Below are 22,545 nucleotides of genomic sequence, written 5' to 3'. Positions count from 1 at the left end.
CCTCACAGGCAAATAAAGAGTGTGTGCTCAGGTTAGTAACCTACCACCGCAGCTGGCTCTATCCTTAAGGGGAGAACTCACCTGCTCACAGATGGAGCTGTCAATTAGAGCTGCTTAATCTGGGAATCAGTTGAAAATAAAACATGGCCTTCTGGTGGCAATCCTGGGTCAGCTAACTGAGATGGAAGCACAACAGATGGACAATGTTGTCCATCTTCAAAGGCCTCATGACATGAGCCTAGTCGTGTGACCTCCCAGAGCTTTGCCCTTGGTGAGCCTTGTTATCTGAACGAGCCATTCTGCATGCTAAATTGAAGGGATACTGACGACGCTTTCAAGATATATATTCCACCGTGAGTTACAATAAGGCGTTTAATAAATCAAAGAATTCACAAATAGAGTCTGGCTATTCACTGAGATTAGCTGAAATGTAGAATATGTATTTGAATTTAGAATGTGTAACTTAAAGGCTTTGAGAATATGAGTGCTGGCCTTCACTAACATATTTAGAATATCATATACTGCTAGAATCTTGTGGAATTGACACAAAGTTGACGTCCTCTCTGTAATCTTTAACACTGCTCACCACTGAACAGTGCCACATATTGGAGGTGGGCTCCTGGCTCTCTCCCTGAGGCCCTATTCCCATGGCTAGACAGATTACTGTGGGAGGAGAAGGGCTGCCAGGGGAGACTGGTTCCTCTATTAGACGTATGGAGCAGGGGTTGTAAGCTGGGGCGGTGGAATGGAGGGAAGGATGGAGGGAGGTGGCAGGGAAGAGGGGTGGAGAGGGGGATAAGCTGCTCTGAGAGTTGAACGGAGCTCCAAAATGGTGTGTGGGGGCAAAGGATTAGGAAAGCTCTGAGGAAGACATCTGCTTCTGTGCCAAGCTCCACATTATCAAAGACACCAGCGTTTCCCACATCATCAACTTTTCATGAGCGCACATACTGGTAAATATCAGTCGCAGCGGCTTGCGTCTCAAGGGAGCAGAGCAGGGCCAGGAACTTTTCCTTATTTCACAATCAGAAAAAAACACAATTCTGAAAGGCCTCTCTGAAAAACTTGGATACCATATTAAGTTTCTCTTCTTTTACTTATTCATCAACACATCTGTCTTTTAATCCATTAAACATGTGTATATTCTAGGTGGGAGTATATGATCAATATTTCCTCTGTATCTATTATAAAACAGCCAGTCGTTGCTCTTCTTGTTAACCACTGGTATATATTTCATGAACAAAAATCTCATTCCACAGAGACTGACCTTCTCTTCCTCTGCGGCCTTCAGCATGCTCTCCCAGATGGACCTGATAATGGGTATGTCTTGGTGTCTTGTGATGTAGCAGTGGGCCTGGACCACATGAGCTAGAGTCAGGCTGCTGATCACAGCCTCTAGAACCTTCTTCACATAGCTGAAGGACAAGTGGGCCTGCATCCTGGGGGCAGCCTTTACCAGCTGCATGGTACATGGGACCAATGCAATTTGGCCCGCGCAGAAAACCGACTCATCAACCTGGAGAAACGAGCACACAAGAAATATGGTAAACCCAACAGTAACAGTCTAGAGCCAAACTAGAAGCTCGGTGAGGTTGTACTTTGTACTTCACCAAAGTTAGTACAATTCATCCTGAGGGGAAAATGAATGTCTGCACCGCCAAGCCACTCGTGAGGATTAAAGGGCTGCAGTTGTCTTAGGTTATTGCCACCTTATACTCCAAGGCTTGAACATATTTATGTCAGACGTTCACAAAAACATACAGGCTAAAGGCTTACATCTCTCTCCTTATCCATGCTTGACACTACATTACAGCCTTGAACTGATCTGGTAGGGTGGTGTTTGGGAGTGAGCTGAACAAAAGAAATACAGACTGAGGGAAAATCTGCCCCTCAGGGCCAAAGAACCTGAATCTGAGTAATTAATGACAATTTTAAAAAAGGCATGGTGATGTACATGCACACAAATATAGAAATATGTGTGTGAATTAAACCCCAACAGTAATTGTGCAAAGTTTAGTTTATGTCGTGAAACTGAATTCAAGAAAAAGTGCAGAAAAAAATAATTGAATTAATTAGACAGTTATGAACTATGAACATAGAGTTCAAACAAAAAAATCCTGTCACTCCAAAATTATTCTTTTTTTCCCCCAGAGTACACTATTCATCAATGAGGTGCTATAATCAAATTAACATTAATTATAAGTGTATGTTTGAGTAGCAGTGCATTAATTAACAAGTTTCACCTCCGCCATTTATCAGGATCTTATCACCAACAATTCTCATTTCAAAAGCAGGCATTCTGGCTGCCAATGTGTCCGCGTTGCACACGTGTTATTTATAGTGTGATAATAAGCTCAATTCTCGGTTAAATACCTCTGTTAGAATTAAGCTTCTTGTATAATGAAACCTGAAAATAAATCTATCTGTTTAATGCAGAGAGAGGAGTCGGGATGAGGGGTGGCATTAAGGAGGTCAGGTCTTTAGAGACCCTGTGGCTCACCAGTGTTTGAGGTTCGCCGGCATTAGGGCTTAACACTAGCTGCTGGTCAATGCAAATAGCTGTTGGTGACATGTTGATAATTGCTGGCCTGTGCAGGGACCTTAGAGCACATGCAGATCTCCAGGGAGGATCAAGAAGGCCTGAATCAATTGATACATGGCCCGAGACAAGGTCCTTCGCTGATTAGCAAAGACACAGCCAGGGGTGTCATGTTTCACCAGAGTTAGCATGGACCAGATGTCTTACTCAAGACTTAGCACCCTCTCAACCAAACTTCCTCTCCCACTCATTTCCAACAAGCCCTTTATTTTCTTTACTTGGTTCAGTTTCAGGCCGACACAGATAGGCCAGGACACAAATTGTTCAAAGGAGGAAAAACGGAAAACGGAATATTTTGTTCTTACCAAATTGTATGTCTTTAATGGGATACTGGAAGAACAAGATGCTACAGCTGCACAACTGTTTAGCTAGAGGGCAAACATGGTCACGGCTATTTCCATAATCAGATGGGTTTGCCATGATCCCTAGCTCCTGGGTTCACTTGTCAACTTTGATGAATCTTCAGTTTCCATCTCTGCTGCTCCAAATTACCGGGACAGTGCAGGAGACAAGAGATGGAGGGAAGACGGGCGCGAGGGGGAAGAAAGGGAGGAGATAAGGCCCTCGCTGCTTTCAACCAGTTGGATCAATCCCCGGATAATTTACCTGTGAGCAAAATCTGCCCGAGCGCCTGCATTACAATGTCTGCCTCACACAGAAGCCAGATTCCCACACATCAACAACAAATTGTCATTGGCATCCCATTTATGAGCCATCAAATGCCATCATATCCACTCCAACAAAGAAGGGCTCCATCAGGTTGGACGGGTGGTCTGAATCTCTTAACAAGCTCGTCCCCGTGAAAAGAGATCACTCCACTTTGAATTAATAAAGACCGGCTACCATTTGTATATTTGAATATCAAAAGGGGGTAGCGTGGGGCCCCTTGACTGTTAAAGGCATACTCCCATAGCTTCTACCAAGCAGGTGTGTGATGATCAATTATTAAGGATCCCGCTCTGGTTACTCTTAGTGGGAGGTGGAATTGGGGATTTGGGGGTTTGTGGTGGTGGGGGCACATCTTTCTCTGGTGAACCTGGATGGGGGAGAGACAGTGGAGAAGGGAGAGCGAATACTATTTACATAAAATTAACAGTTCAAAAGAATGAGTTCACACACCAATCAAACTTGTTAATTGACTGTCAATGGTGTGTCCCTGAATATACAACACAACTACATTATTCATCTTAGGCCTTGACAGGGAAGACAGTCCAATTTGCATGGGCGTTCTAAACGTGATCAACAACCACAATGCCACATGCATTTTTAATAGGCTAGAGATGGGACCCTTTAATATTCATAAGGGTCAAACAATTGCATATGACATTAAACTTTCTATAACAAGGTAAGTATTTTTCAAATGCTAGTCTTAGCAGTGTAAGTGGCCCACAGAGAAAAGGGTGAATCAATACTACATTTTTTTGTCCTACTGCTTCTTAAAAGATATTCAGAAACTTGGGGTTTTAGTCGTTACCTTTTAGTACAAAAATGAATATGTTTTTATTATATCTCAAACATACAATGCTTATGTGTGGGCACTTTGGACAACATTCCTGTCACTATATATATCAAAGCAGTATCTAATTTTCCATATTTGATGAATTCAAGATGATTAAAAGTTCAACTTTGTTCTATTTGATGCTTTTTTATTCTTCTTTTTTAATGTTTGATACAATACAAATGTATAAATAATCTAAATATAAGAAAAGCAAACAATATCACATGATCGATTTCTAATAATTGTCTAACTTATACAGTGAATTGAAGAATAATACGGAGTAATCAAATGGACCACAACACACACTTCTCAGTATTAATATAAAGCCCTTTTTTTGGTTCATGCTTTATCAACCTTTATCTCAAGGCTAAAACGGCATCACTTTTCTCATAAACCCAATGACGAGTCAAAAGGTCACCATCCCCAAAGGCATGCTCTCTCTCCATCCCTGTGAGCTGCAGACAGAAACACGTATGTAAATGTACTCAGGGAGCGCCTGGCTGTGTCCGCTTCCAACCCTTAACGGCGTCTCGTTTCAGGCTGCCGTGTCTGAGGTGTTTCTAATTGCAGTTTTTGTCAAAGAGCTTCTAGAGATGACCAGACAGTGCGAGACTATATTCACATTGGTGTTGGAGCCCTCTGGGCCCCCATCGTGTTGAGGACGTCTCTGAGCGTCATTAGCAGAGCTTTGGGATGGTATGGATGAACTAGGGTGGCCTGGATAAAATGACCTGGTATTGACGAACAGTCAAGTTTTTCTGCCTGGTTCCAAGGACAGAGAGAGGTGGAAAACTGCTTCTCCGCCACTATCAGATATGCTAATGGTCACATTTCTCCCCATTGAGACCTCATGCATAATTTAAACAGGAAAATGATAATACAAAATGTGTAAAATAGGTTAGATTAATATGGTGTAACTTTTCCGTTATGCAAGGACACGTGTAACCAAGCTAGAATGGTAATGGAAGCACAGTATCAGCTACAGGGTGGGTAATTAAATGCAAACTGTAATTAACATTTGTAATATGTCCTTTCACAGAGTTGGTACTACATCTTTTTGAGTGTTGTTTACAGCCTCTTCAAGGACTAAGGGTAAAATAGTTAATCTTCAGAGCACCAGGCTTTCCAACTCGGAGCGAAAACTTTTTAAAGATTTTTTTTTTTAAGTTGTATGCTTTTACTAAATAGTCAATAGTGAATATAGATAAAATGTGAAAGGAGTTTGACATGGTTGAGTAGATACAGGCCAGAAGCAAACCAAGGATGCGGCATTTACATTTTATCTTCCATTCAAATCTTGATTTGATGTATAAACTATCATTTATTTTAAATGCTATGCTCTCTGGTTCACTTGTAATCCCTTATGGAACATTCTTAATATGTCACAAATTTCAAAATTTCTATCTTGACTCTTTAGTAATTTTCTTCTTTTCTTGAATATTTTAGGGTTGGCAAATAGCTCAAAATAGTTCAAAATGTGTGGATAAAAAAATAAACAGGGGTTGAAGTTCTGTATTTAAGCGCATATATTATTTCTGCTTTTTGGCGGGGATTTGATTTGCAACGACTGTTTAATCCTTGTGTGGTGGATGGCAGTTTGTCAGGGATGTGTGCTGTGATTTCATCTTGAACTGGCTTCAAGTCTGTGGGGCTCTTTCAGCATTAGTGCATTCAAAGCAGATCACGTCTGGGAGTGGGAAATGATAAGAGATGGGCTCATGTTGTGCTGCGCCCTGAGGAAATCCTGCCTCTTCTGACACCTCATTTCTACAAATACAAACCTTTCAGGAGAACCACGACCGTTCTTGCCTCTACAGAATCTCTCCCCATGTTGAGCTTCTCATTCAAGGCTTCATGGGAAGGGGGAGGGAGATATTTGCCTTTTTTTTTTTCTTCTTCCCTCCTGTTTTTCTTTCCACTATCTTTATTTTTTTCTTCCTGTTTGTGCTCCAGTTTGAGCCTAACCCCTGTATGCTCAACTGTCACACAAAATCAGTGTTACTTAACGGCGACATAAATAGCCGTATGAAGTGCACAAAGAGAAAGAGTGCAAGTAAGGGGCATTTTCTCAATGCATTCTCTCAGTTCTAAAACTGCACATTTATTTCAGGAAACAAACCCTATGTTCAAAACACAAGGTTATATTGATGACACATTTAGAAGTACACTAAAAATTACAGAACTATAATGAGCCATTGTTTAGGCAACGTGTGGTCAGACTAAGCCAGTGACACTGGCCTTTTCCCAACCCCCACCTTCTCCAAGCCTATGTTTATTTTTCTGTTGTGCCTGTATGTCTGCCCTCAACATGCCCACTCCATAGACACTGAGCAGTGTGGAAGAGTAACACTGTCATGTCAGCTCTGGTCAACTTTGTGGTAGTCAGGAGCTGCCGCTCAGTACTATAACCAAGGTCAGAGAAGCCTGACTGTTGGATGCTCAGGGAGACACATCAGAATGCCAACAGGCATGAATAAACAAATAAATAAATACATCTTTCCACAATCAAAATAAATAAATACATATATTTTTTTTAACCACAAAATAAAACACATTTTGATACAATTTGGCATGGCTTCTGTGTTTTGTTCTAAATTGACTGTTGCGGTAATTATGTACAAATTAAGAAATAAGATCAAATAAAAACCTAAATCCTCAAAGCTGATGTAATAAAATGGTCTGTAGTTGTTGAGTACTGTGCCACACCAGAACTGGGCTGTGGATGAAGAGTGATGGAGGGGCATGGTTTTTCACTGCGTTAGGCAAAATGCCCTGCTGCCTTCAACTGTCCCGACCTCATATTTTTTGACAAATTGGTTTTGAGGCTTTTACGACTGATGCACATATCGCAAAAATCATTTCTGCCAAGCTTCCTCTATGACCTGCCCGTGGGATATGACAAGCCCCTCCATGCATCGCTCTATCAAACCGAATCTTTCCAGGACAATGCAAATTATGACAAATTCCATCATCCTGCATTATGCGCTTTCCCGCTAATCTCCCTAATTCGAGAGAATCGGGGAGGGTCTCGCTGTTTCAGCTGAGGGGCATGTTGTCTGATTGAATGATGCTGAAACTGCAACCCTCAACCCCCGTTCTTTCTCCCTTCCCAGCTGTGACCACCTCGTCTCTTCTGTCTTTTCATATTTTTCCTCTTTTTGAAGCCCCATCTCTCAAGGCCAGTCTGGTAATGGAAGCACTAAACTAACCTGGGCACAACAGAATTGTGTCAACACAAAATGGCACAACCATTAAAGCGTAACTATGAGAAGTGGTGAAGTCTGTGTGTGTGTGTGACAGGGTGTGTGTGTACGATATGAAGGATAGGACCACAGTGTGATATGTCTATTCAGCATAAGACATTTTGAGTGTCAAAAACAAACCAGCCTGCAACCAACAACATGAAGCTGCTGGTTCCAGAGAGAAAAGTCCTCTGCATCCACGTTCAAAACGTCCAGTTAAACACACACACACACACACACCTCTTCGTCTCTGCCCTGTTGCTACTCTGTAGCTTGTAATGGACACTACATGTAGTTCAGTATTCACAAGTACAAGATGGACAGCAGACAAACGGAAAAAAGAAAAGAAAAAGAAAGACAGACAGACGAAACAAGACGGTGAAATGCAGTGCAGAGCAAAGAGATGTAGTCCCTTCTGCTCTCAACAGATGGCAGTATGGCTGCATTAAAAAGGCAGCTGGAGTATCTACAATGCTGTTCATACAATCACTCCTTGGACAGGCTGGCTAGACAGCGTCCAAGTCTTCTCAGATTGTTTTACTTTGACTTTTTTTCAAAAAGTATGTATTAATATTAGTAGTATTAATATGGATAGAGCAACATTTGGGGGGAAATTATAAAAAGTACTCTCCAAATTGTTTACGGTTTTCATTGCAATTTTATTAAGTGTTTTTGTATATTCTTTTTTATCAACAAATACGGAAAATCAAATGTGTCTTTTAAAATAACAGACAAAAATTAAATTAAAATCTAAGAAGAAATGATTGCTTTTATGTTATTTTACTGTAAATGTGCACCATAGATATTACAATTCTCACTATAGCTGATAAAATACAATGTCCTGAAAATGAACTATATCCCTACTGAAAAATAGAGCAAATATTAACATTTGTGTCAGAGCATCAAATTCTACTCAATAAATGTTGACATGCGGAAAATATTGTGTACTCTATATTATATTGACTGAACTCTTACCCTGAGCATCGCAACTACATTATATTACCCAGACTTACGGGGCCTGACATCTCCTTACATAATAAATCTATAATATCAATAATAAATATATATTAAACATGCTGATATGTCCGCAGAAAAAAACGGGGCTGTATATTATTCATCTGCAGCAGTTTTTACCTCACTAAAGCGTGTTTTGATGACAATGGCATTTGAAAAATGAATGACCCCGGTTAGAAGTTAGTACTCAGAAGAATTGCCTCCATGTGAAATTTTTTATGAAGCGAGTGTCCAAAAGTAAATGGAGTGCAAGCACTAACTCTTGTCTGACTCATCTGTAGTACTGGAATTTTTTTTTACTAATACATGAAGACAAAATGGCAATGCTCGCACACTATTGCATGCAGATGTAATAATCATTTCCAACCAGAGGTGCTGACTGCCAATTTTAATGTGTGCAACTTATGGAATTGCAAAAACATAGGCGAGCCTAACAATTATAGAAACCATCTATAATAGCAGTATCCTAAAATAAGCGGCAGTGCAGGGCTGTACAGCAGTCAGTAGGGGAGTCTGCTGCAGTAACAAGTCGTCTCTAAAAGCCACTCAGTCTCGGTCGGTGACAACAGTGTTACAAACACTGTGTTTGTTGGTAACATATCAATCATGGCTTATTGTTATATATCATTTATTATGTGCTAACAAAACACTATTAATACAAGACAATTTCCTTCAATTCTGTTTGGCTGATAACTATACGTCAAAAATATGAAGCAATTCAGTTTTTTTATTGTGCCTGTTTTCATATGTTTTAATCACATGTTCGTACAGCTAGATTCCTCGAAGGTTGCTCTGTGTTACTCTTTTTGGATAAAAGATGTTGGCTATGAGTGAAATGTAAAAAAGTTAGAGGGCAATATTTCTCCCCAACGCTGTTCCCTATTAGTTCCTGTATGTCACCACGCTAGTATGTGTGTGGCAAATGCCTCCTGTATTGTTCTGTCTGTATTTGCCACACGTGTATGTTTCACAAGAAGCATCTTCCAGTGTGTGTGTGTGTGTGTGTGTGTGTGTGTGTGCGTGGTGTGTGTGTGTGTGTGTGTGTGTTGGTGTGTGTGTGTAAGCCCTGTCAGCTATGCCCTCTCGTCACTGCAGGGGGAAGAAACACACCCGGGCAGCTCTGAATATAGTGGCTAGTTACCATAGTAATGGGATGGTCATACGTCTCTCCTTTCTTAGACAGTGATGGGAGTGGACAGGACATGGCGCTATGCTTTTTATCTATGCATTTGGTATTCAGTTATTTCATTCCACAAATAAAAAGCCAAGCCAATGCATCTCTCCTTTTTCCGTATTTAAATTGAGGGGTAAAATGGGAAGTAAAAAGTTGGATATGGGGGTAATAATTCACACAAGGGACTACAAATAATGATGTGTTTTGACTGAGTGTTTGTGATTGCAATTGTAACAGCGCAAATGTCTTGGCATATATCTGCTGCGGTGGGATTTTTATATGACGCTTTTCAGATGCTTTCTTGATATCTCTGAACCGTTTGCCCCTCCACTGCTCATCGGCAGTGGCAAAGTGGGAAGACAACAAGCGCACACACACGCACAGACACTCGTGTAGCATGTGGTCGTCTCAAATTAACAAAATAAAAGAGTGATCCATTTATCAAATACAATTATATTCATACATCAGTACTGATTACATTCATCTACATTCCATTAAATGGTCTAGTATATTATATTCCTATACTGTAGCCACAAAAATATTTACATTAATACTTCGAAGAAATAAAAAAAAATCTGCAAAGGTGACAGATTCGGATGGGGGGCTGCTGTCCATTCATTAGAGACACCAGAGACCTGTTCTCTGAAGGCTTCCCAGGTGATTAAGGATGGTTATGTGGGGCACGTACACACTTTACTTATACAGTATATATTTACATGCATATCTAGTAGAGGTGTATCTTCGCATCATTCAGTATGTAAAAGAGGAAGAAGGACGATGGCTGTGGCTATCCTGTCCTTGCTTCCCATGGCTTGTTGACATGAACCAAGGCAGTCAGGCACCAATAATACATGAAGAGCTGTTCAAAGGCAATTAGGATCAGTTGTCAGGGCCGGGCCCATTAATGAGTGGGAGTGTGGCAGGGGCCGGGGTGGAAGCACAGCTCCGGCGTACGCGTCCGCGTGAGAGTCGATGCACTCTGACAGATCCAGTCCTTCCCCTGTCCTCGCCTGGTACAAGCTGATACCAGTCTGTCCCTACGTGGTGCTGCTGCAGCTGCAGCGGCACAGGATAATGTATTAAAGAATGCACTGACTCCTGAAAATGACCACTGCGATGGCAGGTCAGCCTCTACGCGGTCACAGCGGGAGGGAAGTGGGGAGCTGTGGGCCGTGTGGGATAGGATTGGGGAGGAACATAATTACCTCCTCTGTCGTGAACCACTTCCCATAAAACTGCCCCTCATCAGATTAAAAACGCAGTCTGATATGACCTCTCATATATGTTTACACATTTACAGGCACAAGTGCCCAACCCCCATCCAATAGCTCTAACAATGTCCCAGGACAGCGCCATGACCATGTGTCAATGCAGATATACATCTTCCGATGGGAAGCTATATGAGTGGAGGGGGAAAGAAGTCCCGGTCTTGAGTAAAAGTATGCAAACCTGCACACGAGCAAACGTTTGCCAACGAATGTTTAAGATAACGCGTTTGGTCAATCGCCCACTTCGCTTACATCTCTTTTTGTATTTGCACGTCAATCAAAGCAGCTTGAAGGCTGTATTTACCTGTCCTGTCAGTCATGTGTGCGTTACATTGAGTCACCTGTGAAACCAGTTTACCTTGAGATACAGCTAGGGCCTTTCACAAAAAGCTCACAGGTGTGTGTGTGTGTGTGTGTGTGTGTGTGTGTGTGTGTGTGTGTGTGTGTGTGTGTGTGTGTGTGTAAGACCTGGCCTCAGGGCATACAGCCGACAAGCCACTGCAGTATGGTCTTACTGGGTTTGATCAGTGTGTTTTGTGTGTGTCCAGTTCAAATGAAGACAGTTGACCCCAGTGTTTGGGTAGGATGAGTAAAGCCAACAGAGACAGACTCAGGTGTTGTACAGAGACAGGAACTGAATCGATGCTCGCTGGGGAAAGGCTGTGAGGTGAAACCCGACTGTCTGTCAAAAAACCTTTCTGACTCTCCCCCAGACAAAAGGTTCAACTCATTGCACACAATTCAGGCATTCAGGAAAGGAAACAACGGGCCTATTCTACCTGTGCCTTCAGTGAAATGAAAAGAAAAAACAAATCTGTGTTAACATCCACCACTGCAACTAGGAGCAAGTAACTACAAGTGCTGAAGACCGTAGTTTTGAGAAGCGTTCAATCTCAAGACAGCTCAAACCGCTGAGCCTTCAAGACCTCATTTTTCATCGACTCAATTACTCGACAACTGTTCCCCTTCTGGTCCCACCCCTTCCTCCCTTCCTCATCTCCCCTCCTCCCTGGTTGGAAGTGATCATTTGTTCTTTATTAAAGTTGATAACATCCCTTGCATTGTCTGCGTGTGCACGCTAGCGAGCCGCCCCTTACTGTTCTAGCCTCCAGCGCTTCGTATTATTGGTGCATTATTTCACGCATGCCCTCCTCTTTTATCAAGTGCTTTTGAAGTAATGTTAATAGACTAGAAAATTGAGACATTTATGAAGTATGGGCTGTGTTTATGAAAAAATCCATAAAGTATGACAGTGGAGAGGTGAGATAAAAGCAAGGTTTTAATAGATTATGGCAAACAGGGGAGAGGCGTCAGATGCTGACAAGCACCTCCTCCGAGATCTCTCATATTTTATGGGATTAATTTTGTTGTATTAGAAATGAAGTTAAATGTCCTAATTAATCTGTTTGTGCTGCATGAATGCTTCCCTGAACGCAGATGCACACACACACACTGTTTTTTTGGCTAATTACTCTTCTGTGGTAATTGAGGAAGATGCAGTCTCGAGATGTAAAGGAAGTTTGGGGTGGGGGGTTTGAGTGATGGAGGAGGGTGCTGCTGAAATGTGCATGTTGACTCTTTTACAATAGTGAAACATTGACTGAGAACAACAAACCATAAAACTAAAGCACTTAGCTTAATTTCTGTTATTCATTACTAAAATCGTTGCTTTCTCACTCACCACACAAGCTCATATTTATCTGTCGGCCCTTTGATTGTTCACCATAAACAAGTGCTGCTATATCACAAAATCCTACTTCCTTTTTTATAGAAATCACTGCAACATACCTGTATGTTTCTTTTAAAACACAGATAGATTAATAGGTTAAACATTCATGTGACCACGTAACCACAAAGTATGTTTGCATCCATCTTCAAGCCCATCTTCTATCTTATACTCTCTGCTGTCAATTATCTTAGTAAGTCCTTAAAGTAATATATAATACTCTCCAAAACAAGCAGTAAGAAACTTCTAACTATGCTCTATTCTTTTAGTCTGGTTCTACATAGGTGGCCCGACCTCAATATGACTCAGCCTGACCTCCGAACTTATCATCAAGTGTCAGACAAAGTTCAGCTCATTGTTTTTAGACATTAAGTCTCCTTAAAGGAGATTATTCAAATTCTACCACCACCCACAGTACACTCCTCCCTTTGACGCTAATTGGCAGCGTCAGATCCACTTCCCTCCTGATGCCTCACAGTCCACTTTGACAATTTTCAAAATCCAATGCAAATCCTATCGCCGGCTTGTGCAAGACGGTCTTCCACATTATTGACTGTCACTCACAATTATGGGAATGAGGCAAGGGGTTAGTGTTCACCAGCAACCTGAGGCTAGAGCAGTTAGCTCCCAAAGCACACCCCGCAGAATCTGATCAGTGAGTATAATTTCCTAGCAAATATCCCAGGGGTGAGCCACTTACCTTAACAGGAAAGAGGAGATGTTTAACAGCCATTCAACCGATAGTCCTCCTATTCAGACCTGGTTGGGCTATTGTGTTTGCCTGTGTAAATGTGGCTCCAAAGGGACTGTGATGGAACAGGAAGAATTAATCTAAAATAGATGTGGAAAATGTCCTGCCGTTTGAGACTCCTGATGTTACCTCTGACTTTAGTAAATGACAGGTCAAAGTTGTTTCCATCGGGCCACTCATATGATGCAATTGTCTGTACAAATGGAGTTCTGTGTAAAAATGTGGACCATTGCTGGCTTAAGAAATCCATTATTTTTTTCCTGCTATTATCTTAATGCAATGCAATTGTTTAAAAGCTCCTTTTAAGAAACAACCGACAGAAAATGCATTAATAACAAAAGCATGCCATTACTTGGCTTTTGTTGTAATGAGAGAATTTGTTTTGGTATTTTGCAAAAGAAATACTGGATGTCTGAGAGCATCTTTTGTTTTCAATAAATAGATCGATGTATTACAACAGTGTTCCATCTTAATTAGATTATGCAAATTGTGTCTGAACAAATTAAGGCAAAATATGCATTAGATCTCTGAGAAATAAGACAGCAAAACAAAAAAACAGTGGCAAAAGCTTTGATACTGCTGCACTCACAAATGATATACTACATGAAAACACGATATGGTGAATACAACCTCTAAACACGTGTCAATCATAAATGGAACAATATGAAACTGTGTAAAAACAAAGCATACATTAAAAACACTGTTCTCGTCTCGATAGCTTGCGGCTTTTACCTAAACTACCGGTATATCATACATTAACATACAATACACAAAGAGGCCCGCAGCTTTGACATCATAAAGGTTAACTAATTCTTTAAATCAAGTCAGATCTGAATCTGTCAGCTTGCCAGGCCAAGTCGACAGTCAGTCACAGCTTGCCATTCCCGAGAGCTGAAGCTGAGCGATTTGACAAGCCAGGCAGATAGATGAATAGATGGATGGCGTCTGAAGGTCCAGCATCCATCACATGCCAATCCTGAATGCCGTCCCACTCTACCTCTACCAGACCCACCCTTTCAATGTGGAAACCGACTGTAATCCCATCCTGCACGGTGCAGAGTGCATGGTCTGTCAGTAGCCATGTGCTGTCTCTCAAACCACTAGACACTTGTCAAAAGAATAAACTGGTGCCAATTATCGCCCTATTTGAAGCACATTCATATGGTTAGCACAACTATATACACGTTGTTAATATAACCAAAAAGAAAGTTTACACTTATTCACAATTATTCATCAAGGTGAATCTTAATTATTCATTTTGTTCCTCTATTAAGTCGTTGCCCCTTCGAAGAGCTCATCACAAAAACACCTCTGCTGCACAAAACTGATTACATTCTCTGGACATAATTAAGATCACAAATTCATCCTTTAATCATTTCAAGTTCAGCCCCCCCCCTTCAAACCCCCGTGTAGAGCCAGATCCTTCTTTTAATTACTAATTCTTTTCCACAGACAGTGAATGTGGAGGGCTCCCGGTTATTTGGTCTCAGACAGCAGCTTTTCTGCCTCTGTTGTTGCCAGAGCACTGTCACCATGGTGTCACACGGTAACAGTCACCAAGGAAAATTGTCATTAAGATGGAGTCAACGTACTGGTGAGAGGAGGGGTGGCACAGCGTGCTTGCTCACAGCAAGGGGGTAATTGTATCAATATGTAAAAATCTCTAGCTGTACTGAAGAGTTGTTAATACATTTTTGATCAAATTAAGTCATTGTAGCGTGGAAGAGGAGCAGACACACTGAGAGGCGACGCAGGGGTCGTGTGAGGCTTTGTGCAAGCAAACTCCTCTCATTGTTTTCTCAAATTGCTTTGGATATGCATGATCATTAGAGGTATGAGAGATCAGGCTGTTTTCCAGAGGCAACCGCACATGCCTACAGCTGACTTCAATTTCATGTCTCAATGAGACTCCATTGAGGAAATCACGTTAAAAGCAAACCGGATTCTGTAGGTTACATCTCCGGAATCCAAACCTCTGAGCTTCAGTGACACACTGGTGAGATATGCCGTCAAGCTCTCAATGAATGGCTAATCCACACATGTTCTCACTCATAGACGGGTACGGCTGCAGGATCAAGGACAGTGTGGAGGAGATGGACACTATCCTTGTTGACAGTACCTTGACAAGTGTAATCCCATATAATACACACTGGGTAAACAAAACACCAAGCCGACCGTGCAACCACGGCCCACACTTCCTCTGCTCTGCCTTTGAATTCGACATTCTTCCTGGGTTGGAAACAATATGAAAGAAGTCGTATTCGTAGCTTTACAAACAAGTGCAAAAATGGATACACACTGCCCACGATAATAGGCATACATATTTACGAGTATACATAAAAGTAGTAATGAGAACAAACTATCACACGTAACAACAATCACATGCATCTGCACGCATGCAGCAATACATAAACAGAGACAACGGAGACAAACACAGTGTACTGCATGTAATCGGAGACACAATCAAAACATCATAAGAGTCAGCGGCAAGATTCCTCATTCATCCAAGTAATCCTTGGTAGTCCGCCATTGATCTATTACTCACCTCAAGTATAAAGTGATACTTTAAATTACTTTGCTAAACATGACGCAAAAAGAAAACAATATTTATGGTTGCTGGCTCGGCCCCCCCAGACAAGGATCAAGGGATTCAGTGGATTCAGTTTCACAATCATTTGCAATTAGTAGCCAAAGAAGTTACGCGAAAAAACAAAATCAACAGAAATTAATAAATGTATGTAGATAACTGGGTGGCCTGCAAAGCACTCTATTTGACGAGACCGTTATGCTGAAATCTTTAGCTGAATAATTGATCATCTATTAAAAGTTTAGTTTATAATTAGTCTGATGAACTGTCAGCACTCTTACCCACCACCAGCACCCCCCTGTTGTGGACTTTGGAGCCTTACCCTGAGGGCCTGACTGTAGGGTCCGATGTTGGCTGGGGCCCAGTGGGACAGGCTCTGGACATGCATGGCTTCCCTCTGGTGGAAGCAGCCCTCCTCCAGGGGCTCGGGCCAGTCATGGAGCAGGCAGTCCATCTGCAGCAGCTGGCTGGCAGGTAGAGGAGCCTGAACACACACCCTGCAAGGAGAAGAGAGGAAACGTTGAATGAATGCGACAACAATAACTTGAATTGAGAATAGCGCTGCTGAAGAGAAGCACATGTATTTGGAATGAATGTAAATGTTCTTTACAACAGTGGGAAAGGTCTGTCTGTGTGTCGGCCCCTTTACCTTGCTGGAGGGTTTACGCCAAAGTGTTCCTTATAGACCTCGTTGAGAGGAACATAGTCTTCCATGGACCTCACATACAGATGAATAAGGATGATGTCCTGCATCTTCCAGCCTCTGCTGTCCAACTCACCTGGACACAGACAACGCATTGTACTGTAAATAACTTGAACGTAGCATATCATACATTTAGTCACATAACCTGACCTACAACACACTTACTCCCATCTTGGCAAAGCTAACTAGTGCATATTTTGTGTACCACATAGTATAAGTGGCATATACAGTAGCAGTATCCTCCAAATAAAACACAATATAAAAGTAAAATTGTAAGCTTGTGACCAAAAAGAAGTGCCGCATGTGGCCCGTGTATAGCCATATTTATAACAGGTCATCATTTCTGTGCAAGTTGTTTTTGGTTTACCTCTATACACTTATTCTATTTCCAGTATTTCTTTTGACATTTGGTTTTGAGGAAGTTATGAGTTGTATCTGTTCCCAATACAACAGGCAACCTTGCCAGTGACAAATAAATACTCATGGAGTCTAAGTCAGTGTACAGGCATTTGCTTGTGTCAACATGTCAGGCTTACAACTTTCCATAAAGTCAGTCAGGTGGATAGAAGTTTTTTTTCCCCTGACATATAAATCCATTGAAACTGCATTTAAGTAGTAATGGTATTTGTCCCTTTCTATAAAGAGCAGTGTGTGTGCATATCGTAGGCTTTGGATGCAAACACAGGCACGCGGGCTCAAAGCAAAGCCGTTCACCCTACAATCATTTGAAAGAGCTTCAAGTTTGTTTTTCCTTTGCCAACACCAGCGTCTCAGACTACTTCACCCTCATACAAAGAGGTTGTTCATTAAATATTAACTTGTTTAATATTGTCTCTGCACTGTGAAGGCTGTTCAGCCGAGCACCACCATAAACATTAAATATGCTTTTCATCTTTCGCTCCTCTTTCTCCATCACAAAAAGAGCAAGAGAGAAAAAAAAGAATCGTACAGTGTAAAAGCGTGCACTTTTAAAATTCTGCAGGGCAAAAAAATGATAACCCACCCAACATGACTGTAGTCTGTGTGTGTGTGTGTGTGTGTGTGTGTGTGTGTGTTGGGTTAATTTAAAAATGCTTGTCCTTGTTTAGTGGCCAACTCGTGATCCCAATCTTGTGACGGACGGAGTCTCTGACAGACAGGGTTTTGCCTGCTGGGTTGACAAGCGCTTTTGAAGAAGTAACAACTTCTCAAGCTCCTCCTCCTCGTAAGTCTTTCGCTAACGCAGCAAGGAGAAAGAAAGACACCCCTAGGGACAAATATTCCCCATATGATTCTCTCCAAAGGATTTCTGGGGCTCACGTAGTACAGTACCCCAATATGTTTAACTGTAACATGTTTAACTGAGCTGCTTAAACACACCCCTGGACAAAGGAATTCTGTATCATCTTCTTTTGGTCACATCAAAGATGGACTTTTTATGTGATTGAAGAAAACATTACTTATTAAAGGTTAGTTTACTTGCAAATGGCGTTCTGTATGCCCTTTTCTTCAGCGATTTAAGGGAGCCAAAAAGGAATTTTCTAGTAGACTCTCATATTTTATCCAAGTGTAGAGATATTTCAAAGCATGTCCACAGCAGTGGTACACCATGTTCTTCAAAACGGTTCACTCTGTTGCTCAATGCGTTCTCTCCCTCACACTTTCCCTTACTTTGCAGCTGTTTGAAAGCAGCCGATGTCTGGCCCTGGATCCCGAGATCTTTGCACTGAAGGCCGTTGATGCCAGAGATCCACTGATAGCCTTTGGAGCTTCTTGGTGAGCAGGACGGAAGGAGATCTGCAGGAAGGGATACATGAAAAGAAAGAGGGTTGGCTGGTTGGGATTTTCACATGTATGTTGTGCAGTACAAATGGTTGGTCCAGGCTGAGAAATGCTCCTTCAAGACTTTTAGAACATACAAAATAGGTATGTAATTTCAGTTTTTGTCTTCATTTACAACCGAGGCATATGCTGTATGAGAAGTAATGTCGTAGGAGAAATTTATTCAGAGATTGTCACACACACAGAGAAAATGACATTTATTGTCAAAGACTCACACAGATGTACTAGCATCATGATGCTGGCCGCATGACACAGATTCAGGGAGCAAACACCACACACAAATATAATTTGACACACACACACACATAAGCATGCATGTCAGCACATGCATGTCTCACCAAAAATGAATCTCACCGTGGCCCTGCTGACAACTAAGGTCACAATTTGATGTAAATTCTTGCTGGTTGTCTTGAGCTTGATCAGCATATTCCACCTCCTCAGTCATCTTGTCAATGGCGTTCTGGCAAGGACAACTACCATGGGGCAAAGCTCTCGCCACCACATCCTGCAATAAAGCACCACAGGGAATACATCAGGCCAAACGCCCACCAAAGTGAGCTGAGCCTTTTGCAAAGACAGACAAAACGCTGTATAATTAGCCAACCTTTTCAAATTCCCCACCAAGCGGGCTGTGTGTGTGTCAGTCTTTCATGACAGGGGCCCAGACACATAACTTCAAGGTGAATGAATATGAAACAACATGCTAACATATTCGTGGTTCAGGCGAATAGGGAGTGGTGTTTTCTGATACTGTAGATTCAATCATGCTGGCTGTCAGTCAAAACTCATGACTGGATGGGTGAGACATGTTTTGGATTTCACCAGTCTCTTCCTTCTGTTTACTTATACTTTCCCTGCTACTTCTTTAAATAACAAATCATTACCATTCTCTAACACATACATATTACCTGCCAAATCATGCTGGGGCGTTACACATTTGAATACATATTTCATATTTCCTCAACGCCCCCCCCTCACCCTGCCGAACACTCATTCACCCCCCTCATCTGCTGTCAACTGCATTAGGCCATATGATAATCAAATTAATTATACTTCAGCCCCTCTCTCCTGGCCAGCATGAAAAATAGCTTGACTAGCATTAACGCAGGGCAAATGATGGTGGTCCATCCCCACCCCCTGAGCCCGGTGCAGTTTCCTCTAGTGCTAGTGTCACCGCAGATCTGTCACCCTGACGAGAAGAGCTTCAGAAGGCTGAACCAGGGCAGGTTCTCCCCTGGTTGCCACCCCCCTTCCTTTTCCCTTTCCCTCCCCTTGCAGGCCCTGGATCTCCCTGCTCTTCCCCCAGCAACCTAGGGGGGGCTACAGGGGCTGGGGGAGCGTGTGTGCACGTGTGTGTTTGTGTGATGGGGGTGGGAGCAGCGGCGCGGGGAGCGAAAACAATATATAGCTGTAGGGAGTGAGGCTGCAGGGTCACAGCAGTTGTGGGATGGGGGTATGTTTTCTGTCCATAACAGTCCCAGCCCCCAACCAACATGCAGACACACACACACGCACAAGGCTACAAACACGAACGCAAACCAACAAACACATTATCAAATGTAAATATTAGTGTGTGATGTGCAAAGAAACGCACGAGCAAAGCACATGCCTTACCCTGGAGACATGTGGTGCCACGGGCGAGGAGCATCCCTCAGTGTAGCCCTTATAGAACCAAATACAATGGCATGCACTTCCTGTCTCCAGGAAAACGCAATAATTAGTAGGTGTCCTATTCAACCAGACAGCTCCAACCAGAGTAATTAACTGAGATCAATGTCTCCATCACTGACAATAATTTAAGGATTATTATAAAGTTGTCTGTTCTTGCAGAGAAAGTAAAACGTTACGAATTGTCACCCGTCTAGTCTGTGCACCCCCATTCAGCCCCTTCTCATATACCAAAATCCAATTCCTAATGCCCCCCACAACCCCCGCCTGTGTCCGCTTAGCCAGCTACCTGAATGCAAAGCGCCTTAATGTGAGCAGACATGTTTATTAAGCTGGGCCTAGTTTCAGGCTGCAGTGAATATTGCAGACGTCAAAGTAGGCCATGTGGGGCTAGAGGAGAGAGAGCGAGGGATGAAGGGAGACACCGAGAGCAAGAGTGTGCGAAAGAGAGAGGCCCTCTGGAGGGTGATCTGAACCCTGCCCTAGAGTGCTGTGTTTCTCTTCTGCTCGACAAAGTTATCAGACACCAAAAGGTTTTGTTCTTGTGTTTGTTTTGCCCTCATAGTGGTTTTGAAGTAATTAACCCCAAGGTGACTCAAACTTTTGTTGTGAAATTATTGATACAGCATTGAACAAGTTATACTCATGGATTCCTTTAGAGATTTGACTCACGGCATCCTTGTTCTCTGTGTGTATCGCGGTGAAGTTTAGGTAGCCAACTGGAGCAAAGGCATCTGCGGAGTGGATCACCGTCTCCGCTGCATCACTGAACACACACACGAGAAAAATAATATAGTGTTTATAATACAATAGTGTTGGCAACAACAAAACGTCCAAACATTAGACAGTCAAATAGTGTCACCATAATACAGACACATTATTGTAAATGTATATTGCCTCACTCACATGACCATCTTCTTTTTGAATAGGGGGCAATCAAGGGTGAAGGTTTCATATTCACCTCCTTCTCCACAAATATGAACTCCATACTTCTGGGAGAGCTGATCAGTGAAAGCAAAACACCGTATTAAAAATATTTTGTCACTTTCCACTAAATGTTCATAATGTAACTTTTAATATAAATGAATAGTCTAGAAATAACCAACAAGTAATTTGAAAGTATCTTCATGTTCAAATTAGAAGTGTATTACCTTTGACACCAATTCAAAAGAAAAACAAATATTTCAAACATTTTGGTAAAAAACTGAAATTGTACTAGAATATGATTGATGTGCCTGGAAAATTCAGGGTACTTTTCTAACAATAGGCACAGAAAGCAGAGCCCTAAGAATACAATCATTCATAGACTGAAAATGCAAGTAAAATATATATCAGCTAACCTGACTGTGACCAAATGACGTACAGTAGATATAGAAATACAGGAAAGTACTGCAGTCAAGAGTGTAACGTGTGTGGAAGAGTTTCAGTCTGTGACCTGTTTCAGATAGGGCTCCATGTCCGCCAGAGGTTTTCCTAAGTGCTTCTCTGGATCCAGGCCTGGCAACCATGTGAGAAAAGCACACAGGAGACATCCAAACATACACACAGCGATGCACAAAGACAGAAATACATACAAAAACACAATTTCACACGGACACACGTGTGGAGAAAGAGAGAGAGAGAGAGAGAGAGAGAGAGGTCTGATCGGTGAACAGTGATTGAAGATGACAGGCAGGGAGGTTTACGGGCAGACGCACAAACACACACGCACACACACGTAAACCTGCACCCTGGATCTATTTGTTTGACTTTGCAAGTAGTGTACACAGATCTCTCCGGGTAAGGGCAACAGTTTTCAATTGCTGGCCGCAGACCCCCCATGCCCACTTGCCCGCCGCCCTCTCATCTAGTTCCCTTTGAGAATGTAAACTCTGGAAAGGGATCTTGTTTATTTGCCTTTTTCACTCCCCTTCCCCTGAAATTGTGCATGGAAGTGACTCACAGGCACGGGAGAGAAAAGAAGGAGGGGAAGGAAGGTTGGAGTGCTTTGTATGAATACTCTATAAATACAAGTAACCAACCAAGTACAAAATAAAAACATCCATTGCCATACCCAGCTGCACTTTTAACAAGATATCCGGATCTAGACTGGAGCTTATGTACATATTAGCAGGAATAAAAAGGTGGTCTTAAACAGGAAACCCTTTACTCAGCCTGTTGAGCATTGTCGGGCTTTACTCCTTCGTGACACTAAATCCTGATTTTGTCTTTCAGAAGCCGCCACGCTAAACTCCATCTCACCCTGTAAACAACTCCTTTCACAAGGAAAGTGAAGCCTGCGTTTCCCTACTGTACATTCTTCACTGTTCCGACAAAAAAACAAAAGCCCAGAGTACCAGGTGCTTTCTACAAAGAATAGAAAACATAACAGGACATGACTGTAAAGTGCGAAATTCCAAACCATGTCGTTATATGCTCCGGCCACTGTAAAAAAAAATTTTTTTTAAAAAGGGACAAAATGACTGGAACCCGACAATTACATGTTAACGGTCAC

The 22,545-nt window shown here is 42.1% G+C and overlaps 1 protein-coding gene across 5 annotated transcripts in view; it reads right to left on the bottom strand.

The window, feature by feature from the left end:
- Window positions 1-22,545, bottom strand: part of dph6 (diphthamine biosynthesis 6) — a 54,100-nt gene that overhangs the window by 9,978 nt on the left and 21,577 nt on the right. For 3 of the 5 annotated variants that reach the window (XR_004611884.1, XM_034563356.1, XM_034563358.1), the window contains 8 exons: window positions 21,487-21,548; window positions 20,958-21,052; window positions 20,724-20,817; window positions 18,738-18,888; window positions 18,213-18,338; window positions 16,509-16,638; window positions 16,182-16,356; window positions 1,268-1,516 (listed from right to left, as the gene is read on the bottom strand). Coding sequence is in view for 2 of the 5 variants with exons in the window: in XM_034563356.1 (XP_034419247.1) it covers window positions 1,268-1,516; window positions 16,182-16,356; window positions 16,509-16,638; window positions 18,213-18,338; window positions 18,738-18,888; window positions 20,724-20,817; window positions 20,958-21,052; window positions 21,487-21,548 (1,082 nt within the window). In the remaining 3 variants the exon portion in view is untranslated. Of the gene's footprint in view, window positions 1-1,267; window positions 1,517-16,181; window positions 16,357-16,508; window positions 16,639-18,212; window positions 18,339-18,737; window positions 18,889-19,997; window positions 20,078-20,723; window positions 20,818-20,957; window positions 21,053-21,486; window positions 21,549-22,545 lie in introns of those variants that run through there. The other 2 variants (XR_004611885.1, XR_004611886.1) reach the window with 2 other exon arrangements.

Source organism: Cyclopterus lumpus, chromosome 22, assembly GCF_009769545.1.
Source record: "Cyclopterus lumpus isolate fCycLum1 chromosome 22, fCycLum1.pri, whole genome shotgun sequence".
Taxonomy (NCBI): Eukaryota; Metazoa; Chordata; class Actinopteri; order Perciformes; family Cyclopteridae; genus Cyclopterus; species Cyclopterus lumpus.
The sequence above is the reverse complement of the archived record's forward strand: the minus strand, read 5'-3'. Positions and strand labels throughout refer to the sequence as shown.